The sequence below is a fragment of the Leptopilina heterotoma genome, unplaced genomic scaffold (genome assembly GCF_015476425.1).
Source record: "Leptopilina heterotoma isolate Lh14 unplaced genomic scaffold, ASM1547642v1 Lhet_88, whole genome shotgun sequence".
NCBI classification, from domain to species: domain Eukaryota; kingdom Metazoa; phylum Arthropoda; class Insecta; order Hymenoptera; family Figitidae; genus Leptopilina; species Leptopilina heterotoma.
The window spans coordinates 395,835-406,336 of NW_025111191.1; the positions used below are offsets into that span (position 1 = coordinate 395,835).

Here is a 10,502-nt window from a genome sequence, read left to right on the forward strand (position 1 = left end):
AATTTTCATTATTTATGAAAATAATTGAATTTTTAAAAAGAATTTTACTATTTACGAAAATAATTGAATCCCTGTAAAAATTTTATATTAATTATCAAAATAATGAAATTATTGCGAAGAAATTTATAAAACATTTGTAAATAATTAAAGTCCTGTTAAATTTGTTTATTTTACGGAAATAATTAAATGCTTGCGTTGAATTTTATTAAATATTTTTTAAATAATTGAATTCTTTTGGAAAAAATTTTATTAAAATAGTAGATATTGAAAATCATTGAATTGAGGAAAATTTTTAAAAGCAATTGAAATTGAGCCCACAATTTTATTAAAATGTTTTTAAATAATTGAATTAATACGAAGAATTTTATTAAAATTTTTAAAAATAATTGAATTATTGCAACGAAATTTATTAAAATTATCAAAAATAATTAAATTCTTACGAAGAACTTTTTTATTTTTTTTAATTAATAAAATTCTAGCAAAGAATTCGATAAAGAATTTTATCAAAAAATTTGATAATAATTGAATTTCTACAAAAAATTTTATTATTTATGAAAATAATTGAATTTTTTGGAAGAATTTATTTATGATAAATAATTTAATTCTAATGATGAATTTTAGTACCTATAAAAATAATTGAATTGTTTCGAAGGATTTATTAAAATTTTAGAAAATAATTAAATTTTGGAGAAGAATTCGATCCATTGTTTATTAAAGATAATTGAAATTTTGATGAGAATTTTAAAAAATTTCTAGACATAGGTAATTGAATTTTCTAAAAAATTTTAAAATTAATTGAAATATTGTACTAAATTTTATTAAAATTTTCAAAAATAATTGAATTCTTAAAAGAACTTTATTAATTTTTTTTAAATAATTGAATTCTAACAAAGAATTTTTTAAAAATCATTTAAAATAATTGATTTTTTTTTTGAAAAATTTTATGAAAATTGTGTTTGAAAATAAATAATATTTCTGTGAAAAATTTATTAATATGAAAATAATTGAATTCCTAAAAAGAATTTTAATATTTATAAAAATAATTGAATCCTTGTAAAAATTTTATACTATTTATAAAAATAATTGAATTATTGCGAAAAAATGTATAAAAAAATTTGTAAATCATTGAATTCTTGCAAAGAATTTCATCAAAAAATTTGCTAATAATTGAATTTCTTCGAAGAATTTTATTATTTATGAAAATAATTGAATTTTTATAACGAGTTATATTGAAACTTTCGATAATCCCAATTAAATTCTTTTGAAGAATTTCCTTGAATTATTTTAAAATAATGGAGATTCTTTAATAATTTTAATTGGAAATGTTCAATATAATTGAATTTTATATCAACAATTTCTTTGAAGTTTTTACAATAATCGTGTTTCTTAATAATTGAAATTTAACATTTAATTCTTGGATTTTATTAAAATTTTTAGAAATTAATTGAATTCTTTTGAAAAATTTCTTTAATTTATTGAATGCAATCGAATTTCTTAATAAATAATTGTATTGAAAATAATTTAATTTTTGCGAAGAATTTTATTATTTATGAAAAATAATTTAATTTTTACGATGAACTTTACTACTTATAAAAATAATTGAAATGTTTCGCAGGATTTATTAAAATTTTAGAAAATAATTGGATTCTTTGGAAAAATGTTATTAAAATTTTTTTAAAAAAATGGAATTCTTTCATAAAATTTTTTTAAAATTGTATTAAAAATAATTGAGTTTTTGCAAAGAATTTTACTATTTATAAAAATAATTGAATACCTTGGAAGAATTTTGTTATTTCTCTAAATAATTGAATTTCTTTAAGAATTTCTATTAAAATTTGCGAAAATGATTAAATTTTGGAGAAGAATTCCATTATTTATAAAGATAATTAAAATTTTTATGAGAATATTTTTAATAATTTACATAATTGAACATACCTAATTGAATTCATATGAAGAGTAAAAAAAATTGTTTAAAAATAATTGAATTATTGCAATGAATTTTATTAAAATTTTCAAAAATAACTGAATTCTTACAAAGAACTTTATTAAGTTTTGTAAAAATAATTAAATTCTAGTAAATAATTTTATAAAAATCATTTTAAATAATTGATTTTTTGTTAAAAAATTTTATAAAAATTTTGTGTGCAAATAAAAAAAATTCATGTGAAAATTTTATTATTTATGGAAATAATTGAATTCCTAAAAAGAATTTTATTATTTACGAAAATAATTGAGTCCTTGTAAAAATTTTACAGATTTTTGTTTTTTTTTATTACTTATGAAAATAATTGAATTTTTGTGAATAAGTTTATAAAAAAGTTTATAAATTATTGAATTCTTGCAAAGAATTTTCTTAAAAGAATTTTATTACTTTTGAAAATAATTTAATTTTTGCAGTAATTTATTTTTGTATTGTGGCTAAATTACGACAGTAAAAATGGTGCCAGAAATGTATAATTAGTTTATAAGTTTTTTTTAGTTTTTTTTTTACTTATAAGTAGTTTGTTTTGTAAGTAGTTTCAATATTATAGTGACAGGACAACGATATTCCGGCAACAGTGCGACAAAACTGTTCCAGCATCATAGGAATATTAAAAAGAAATTCATCAATACCATAACATAAATCCATTAAAATTACAGTAACCTCAAAGCAAGATTGTCATTAATTTGAAAAATTCATTTCACTTTTACCACAACTTCCAATAAAAATAGAGAGTTGGAAAATATTTTAATAAACGTACATCATTTTTCTTATCGAATGTGATCGTATGCTATATTAAAGGGAGTTATATACTCTTAATCTCTTTGAAATGTGGGAGAAAAAAAGTTTTAGAAGACTTAACTAATGCGTTCGAGTCTCGAGTCTCCAGTCGCAAAACAGTTGGTCTGGAAATAATAATAATAATAATAAAAAAGAAGAAGAAGAAAAAAATAAAATAAAATCTGTTGTAAAGCAATTATTAATGGCGAGGCATGCAATGCTGCCAGAAACTTTCAGCACACGCAAATAAGCTATATTCCTTTGCCTCTGCATATTCCCAACTTCGGGCCAGTGGTAACCCACCCTTTTTATATACCTTTTTCAGATTTTAATCCGTCTTTGGCACTGTACCGACCCTTTTCCGAATCCTTCCCACAAACCGGATCCTTTCGGCGGAAGATAGAAAAATTCAACTTCCACTGAGTATTACCCCATTTCTCTTCTTTCTCTCTTTGCCCCTCTCCTGTGTTTTTTCCTCCTTTACCTGGTAATCTTCTTTTTTTTTTAACCCCCAAACGAAATTGTGATGCTTTCGAGCTTCGTTGGCCTGCCAAATTAATCTCCCTGCACATTCATTTGCACTGCTTTTCTTTAATGAGAACTGATTTCTCAAAAAAAAAAAAATTCCACGATTTATTAAATTTTTTTTTATCCCTTTTTTTTAGAAAATCTCATCTAAAATATATTATTAAAGTATTAAAGAAAAAAAAACCTTTTTTTTCCTGATTCTTTTCGAGCAATGAATAGAAAAAAACTCTATTAGAAAATATTGAAGGAAAAGTTGAGATTTTCACATTATTTGTTCAACATTGGCGAGGGGTGAAATCTGTTTCTTTACAAAAGCGAAGAATATCAATTGTTAGAAATACAAAGGGTGAGAAAACCAAAGGGAGAGATGAAACTGAAGTTACCAACGTTGATTCAACGAAAAACTTAAAAAAAAATTTTCTCAGAATACAAATTTTCCTTGTATATATTGTTAACCCAAGTAAACCCTCCAAACCCTAAAATAAAAAAAACGTGGGAAAAGTAGTGATTTTTATTCTTTTTTTTAATGTTTTCCAAAAATCACGAAATTTTAATTAAATTCATAATTCCTCGACCCGGTAGTCATTTTTTTCTTTTGATAATTATTTATTTTAATATTAGACGCAATTTAAAAAAAATTTTGTACGTTTCCTAATCGGGGAAAACAGTAATTTTGGTTTTTTTTGTCATGAATTTTTGGAAAATCCGTAAATTTTAAGTAATTTAATAATTCCTCGCCTCGGTAGTTAATTTTTTCTTTTGATAATTGTTTATATTAATATTACACGATATTTAAAAAAAATTTTAAGTAATTCCAAGTCGGGGAAAGCAGTGATTTTGAATTTTTTTGTGTCACGAATTTTCCCAAAATTCCGAAATTTCATTTAAATTCATAATTCCTCGCCTCGGTAGTCACTTTTTTCTTTTGATAATTGTTTATATTGACATTAGACGTTATTTTAAAAAAATTTCAAGTGATTCCAAGTCGGGGAAAGCAGTGATATTTATTTTTTTTCTCGAATTTTTTCCAAAAATCCTGGAATTTCATTAAAAAAAATCAAAATCACTGCTTTCCCCGACTTGGAACTACTTGGAATTTTTTTTAAATGGCACACGACATTAGAATAAACAATTATCAAAAGAAAAAAATGACTACCGAGGCGAGGAATTATTAATTTACTTAAAATTTCGTGATTTTTGGAAAAAAATCGACAAAAATAATAAAAATCACTGCTTTCCCCGACTTGGAATCACTTGAAATTTTTTTAAAATAACGTCTAATGACAAAATAAACAATTATCAAAAGAAAAAAATGACTACCGGGGCGAGGAATTATAAATTTAAATGAAATTTCGGAATTTTGGGAAAATTCGTGACACAAAAAAATTCAAAATCACTGCTTTCCCCGACTTGGAATTACTTAAAATTTTTTTTAAATAACGTGTACTATTAACATAAACAATAATCAATAGAAAAAATAACTACCGAGGCGAGGAATTATTAAATTACTTGAAATGCTCGGATTTTTCAAAAATCCGTGACAGAAAAACCAAAATCACTGCTTTCCCCGATTTGGAACTACTTGGAATTTTTTTTAAATGGTACTCGACATTAGAATAAACAATTACCAAAAGAAAAAAATTACTACCGAGGCGAGGAATAATGAATTTAATTGAAATTTCGTGATTTTTGGAAAATATTTGCCAAAAAAAAATAAAAATCACTTTTTTCCCCACGTCTTTTTTTATTTTAGGGTTTGGAGAGTTTACTTGGGTTAAAAATATACAAGAAAAATTTATATCCTGAGAAAATTTTTTTTTAAGTTTTTCGTTGAATCAACGTTGGTAACTTCAGATTCATAGGGAGAGAGGGTTTTGGATGAGGCAAGGATCTTGTGGGGTAAAAGATGGAAAAGCGAAGACAGACGAAAAGCCCCCCCATTTTCGGGGGGCAAAAGGGGGGTTGAAAGTAGTACAAACCAAATTCTTAAGAGAATTTAACCGTTTGAATAGCTCGCAAATCCATTGCAAATGTTTACACGGGGATTTTATACAGGATATCGTCTCCTTTTCATTCTCTTTCCCTTTTATCAAGAAACTCCTTGACTTTTGACTTGTCACAATTAGAATCCATTTTTAGTAAAAAAAGAAACTTTTTTTTTACTCTTCTTTACCTTTTGACAAAACTATATATAATATACAATGAAACTGTGTAAATATTTAATAATTATAAATTACCTTCATTTATCTTATCTTATTTCTTATCAAGCAAATATGAAATCAATTTTTGAATTGAATATTGTAGATTTTCCAACACTGCGAGTATAATGTATAATTATGAAAAGCGTTTCACAATTTTATCTCTTTATCGAGATTTTTTTCTCAATGATAAACTCTTATTTACATTTGGAGCATTGGAAAAGAAGCTTGTCACTTCATTAAGAAATAAAAAGTAAAACGGTTTATTAACGTCTCGTTTTTTTTAAAAACTATTTTTTTTTAACTTCAATATTAAGTGCTATTAAAAGTTAGTTAATTCATTAATTAATTAATAAAATTAATAAAATTAATAAAATACCGTCTCATTTTCTAAAAGTATTTTTTAAAATTATAATATAAAGTGCTTAAAAAATTATAATAATGAGAGCAAAACAATTAAAGGATACAAAAAATGGTGAATTTAAAATAATTCCTGGTGAAGATGAGTTAATGAGGGAAGAGGAGAAAGATTTTGAGAAAGGAAATCGATATCTTCAGTATTTAGCTTCAATTAGTGGTAAAACGGTTCAATTTAATTTTAGTAGGAAAATTTTTTTAATACGTCGAAAAATTCCATGGAATTTCCGTAGAGATTCCGTGAAAATTCTTCAAGTTTTATATTTTAATATTATTTTAACATTTCCATTATGATTAGAGTCTAATAATTTGCAATTTATTTGCAAAACTTGAATAAAATACGTATTTTGCAAAAAAAGTTCCAAAAAAATTTATTATTAGACTCTAATCATAATAGAAATGTTAAAATATTATTCAAATAAAAAACTTACAGAATTTCCCAGACTTTTCCCTGATTTCCAGACAAAATTTTCAATTTTTCCCTGACCCTAAAGAATGTTCTGATTCACTCTAAAAATTATCAGATACTCAAAAAACTATTCTATTATATTCAATTACGAATTTTTTTAATTGTAAAATTATTCCAAAACAGCAATAAATTCTTTTTTTTAAAAAAATTTAATCATTATTATTATTCCATAGGAATTAAGATTTTTTAAAATTTCAAATTCAAATCTTTATGAAATTCAACAACTTATAATAATTTAAATTTCCATAAAATTTTTCAAAAAAAAAAATTAAATTATTTACAAAAGTTTTAATAAAATCCTTCCTAAGAATTCAATTATTTTTACAAGTAATAAAATTTTCCACATAAATTCAATTATTGAAAAAAATTGTAATAATATTCGTTGTAAGAATTCAATTATTTCCTTAAATAATAAAATTTTTCTTAGGATGCCAAAAATTCTTATACAATTTTAAATAAATTCTTCGAAAAATGTAATTATTTTCAAAATTGTTTTTGAAGAATTCAATTACATTCTACAAATAATAATACTCTTCGCTGAAATTCAAATATTTTCAAAATCTACTAGTTTAATATAAGATTTCTTAAATGAATTCAATTATTTAAAAAAATTTAATAAAATCCGTTGCAAGAATTCAATTATTTTCATAAATAATACAATGCTTTACAGGATTTTAATTATTTAAAAAAATGTAATAAAAATTCTTTAAAAAAATTCAATTATTTTCATAAATAAAAAAATTCTTCACATGACTCCATTATTTAAAAAGAAATTTAATAAAAATTCTTTAAAAGAATTCAATTATTTTCCTAAATAATAAAATTCTTCACAGGATTTCAATTATTTTTTAATACAATTATAAGTAAATTCTTCGAAAAATATTACTATTTTTAAAAATATTCAAAATTCAATTATTTTTGAAAATTCATGCTTTAATGCTTTTAATATTCAATTATTATATAAAATTTTGACTGTAATTCATTTTTGAACCAATTTTTATTAGAAAATTCTACGAGAATACAATTATTTAAATACAAAAATAAATAATTTATTGAATAAATGAATGCTTATCAAAATTGAATCCTCATACAAAATTTTATCAACACTTTTTTTTAAATAATTGAAATCTTTTGAAAAATTTTATTATAAAATGATAGATATTGAAAATGCTATTGAATTGAGGAAAATTTTTGAAAATAGTCGAATTTTGGAGAAGAATTTTATTATTTCTAAAGATAATTGAATTTTGGAGAAGAATTTTATTATTTCTAAAGATAATTGAATTTTGAAAAAGAATTTTATTATTTCTAAAATTTGTAAATAATTGAATTCCTGTGAAATTTCGCCAAGAATATTATTAAAATCTTTGAAAACAATTGAATTTCGAAGAAGAATTTAATTATTTTAGAACAATATTTAATTTTTGCGAAGAATATTATTGCTCTTGAAGATAATTGAATTTCTACAATTATTTCTAACTTTTCCAAAATTAAATTTTTTTTCGTGTTTTTAACTAAAATTCTTCTATAAATGCATTACATATATTTAATAATTTTTGGAAAAGTTCTTTGAGTATTTTCAAAAACATTTGTTTACAATTTAATTTCACGAAATTTCGATTAATTAGAAATTCTTAATTAAATATACATTGAAATTCAATTATTTAAATACAAAAATAAATAATTTATTGAATAAATCAATGTTTTTCAAAATTAAATCCTCATAAATAATTTTATCAACAAATTTTTAAATAATTAAATATTTTCGACGAATTTTAATAAGATTTTCAAGAATAATTACATTTCTCTAGGAATTCGATAAAAAATTTTATTAAAAATAATTGAAATTCTATGATGAGTTTTATTATTCATGAAAATAATTGAATCTCGGTAAAAAATTTTATTATTTATGAAAATAATTGAATGTTTTCTTTTAATTTTATCAAAACTTTTTTAAATAATTGAATTTTTTCAAAAAATTTTATTATAAAATAATAGATATTGAAAATGCGACTGAATTGAGGAAAATTTTTGAAAATAATTGAATTTTAGAGAAGAATTTTATTATTTCTAAAGATAATTGAAATTTTTTAGAAGAATTTTATTATTTCTAAAGATAATTGAAATTTTGATGTCGCATTTTAAAAAATTTTTTGAACATAATTGAATTTCTGTAAAGAATTTTATTTCTTTTGAAAAAAAAAAAATTTATTTCTGCAATTATTTGTAACTTCTTCTAAATTCAATTTTTTTTCAGTACTTTAATAAAACTTCCTGACTTTTCCCTGATATCCCTGAGACCTATGACAACCCTGGAAATGTTAAAATATTTTTAAAATAAAAAAACTTGCAGAATTTCCATGGAAACTCCATGGAAATTCCATGGAATTTCCAGAAGGTTCTTCCATGAAATTTTTCGACGTGGGATTTTTTACCTAGCATTTCTTTTGTTTTTTTGTAACAGTATCATTGTTGTCAATGACATGTGGAACGATATACACTTGGACATCGCCAGCTTTGCCACACTTAAGGAGTAATAATTCAGAAATAATTCTCACCGAAACGGAACTTGTTTGGATAGCAACATTACCGGATATTGGAGCATTCTTTGGTAATGTTGCCATGATATTTGCCCTGCAACATTTTGGTCGTAAATATTGGATTTTATTCCTAGGAGCACCACACATATTCATGTGGTTAGTGATTATTTTTGCGACAAATTTTTACATGTTATCAATACCACGTTTCTTAAGTGGTATCATTGGTGATCTTGGTTTTATGCTCCTACCATTGTACATTGGTGAAATTGCCGATAAAGATATTCGTGGTATATTATTATTGTTGATAAAAATATTCTCCAATATTGGACATATGTATGTGAAAACAATTGGAGCATTCTTTTCGTTTCGTGTACTGAACATAATGATGTTATTTGTGCCGTGTTTATTTTTCGCAACATTTCTATTTATGCCGGAGAGTCCGTATTATCTTTTGTTAATGAATCGAAATGAGAAGGCTTTGAAGACTCTGATGAAATTAAAGGGTGTGAGGAATGAGGGGAAAATGGTACACTTTGAATTGGAGAGAATGCAAAATGCCGTTGATGATAGTAGGCAGAATAAAAAATGGATGTTTGGTGAATTATTTTTTATTAAGGGTAATCGAAGGAGTTTGATAATTGTACTTGTGGCGTGGTTGACGAAATTCTTGTGCGGTGCAACGGCGATAAATTCATTTACGCAGGAAATTTTGGAAGCAACGGAAATTGAAGTGTCACCGAAAATTTGTGCAATGCTGTTGGCTGTGATTGAGGTTTTGTTAACATTGTCAGCGACGTCGATTATTGAACGAGCTGGTAGACGATGGACATTTTTACTTTCTGGAATATTTTGTTCATTTGGTTTACTAATTGTGGGAGTGTTTTTCTATTTGAAATTGGGTACAGAGTTGGATGTTAAACCATTCTCTTGGCTACCGTTATTCGGTTTGTTTGTCTATCAAATTTCGTTCTCGCTTGGTATCGCCTATATTCCTATTATCATGATTGGGGAAATGTTTTCCATTGATGTCAAGATGCCTGCTATGTTTTGCCTCAACGTTTCCATGAGTCTACTTCTAATTGGCATTAAAGTTGCTTTTCAGAAATTGAACAGCGTGATTGGAATTTATACGACATTTTGGATCTTCGCTGTATGTTGTACAGTAGGATCGATTGTGTTTTTCATCATAACACCCGAAACGAAGGGGAAAACACTCGAGGAAATTCAGGATCGTTTACATCGGAAGAAGAGTTATGTCAGTGAGGAGATTATCATTCCAAGCGAAAAATATTAAGCTGTAAATTATTTCTTTAATATGTACCTATTAAAAAGTATTTTCTAATTTTGAGTCTTGTTTTGGCATTACATTCATCAAATACGAAGAGAACTAGAAATAAATTAATTTAAATTGAACTGCGAGCTGAGAATATTTATACACACAAAATAAAAGCGGCTCGAAATCAGAATTGCTCGAAACCAGGAAACGGATACGAGACCACAACGATCAGTAGTGTTCCCTTAGCAGTTCGTCTCCGGTTTCAGCTCATGTAAAGTACACCCCTACGAAACAAACCTTAGCTCCAAAAGCG

The 10,502-nt window shown here is 24.2% G+C and overlaps 1 protein-coding gene across 1 annotated transcript; it reads left to right on the forward strand.

Annotated features, from left to right (window-relative positions):
• The first annotated feature begins 5,688 nt into the window (after positions 1-5,688).
• On the forward strand, positions 5,689-10,255 carry LOC122511613 (facilitated trehalose transporter Tret1-like). The gene is made up of 2 exons (XM_043626982.1): positions 5,689-6,064; positions 8,838-10,255. The coding sequence occupies exons 1-2, from the start codon at positions 5,929-5,931 to the stop codon at positions 10,205-10,207; spliced, it is 1,506 nt and encodes a 501-aa protein (XP_043482917.1). The 5' UTR covers positions 5,689-5,928; the 3' UTR covers positions 10,208-10,255.
• Positions 10,256-10,502: the final 247 nt, after the last annotated feature.

Bases quoted from the DNA above. Each gene is read 5' to 3' on its own strand.
- LOC122511613 (XM_043626982.1), top strand. From the start codon at position 5,929: ATGAGAGCAAAACAATTAAAGGATACAAAAAATGGTGAATTTAAAATA. The intron at 6,065-8,837 runs GTAAAACGGTTC...TTTTTGTAACAG, and splicing joins GTATTTAGCTTCAATTAGTG to TATCATTGTTGTCAATGACA.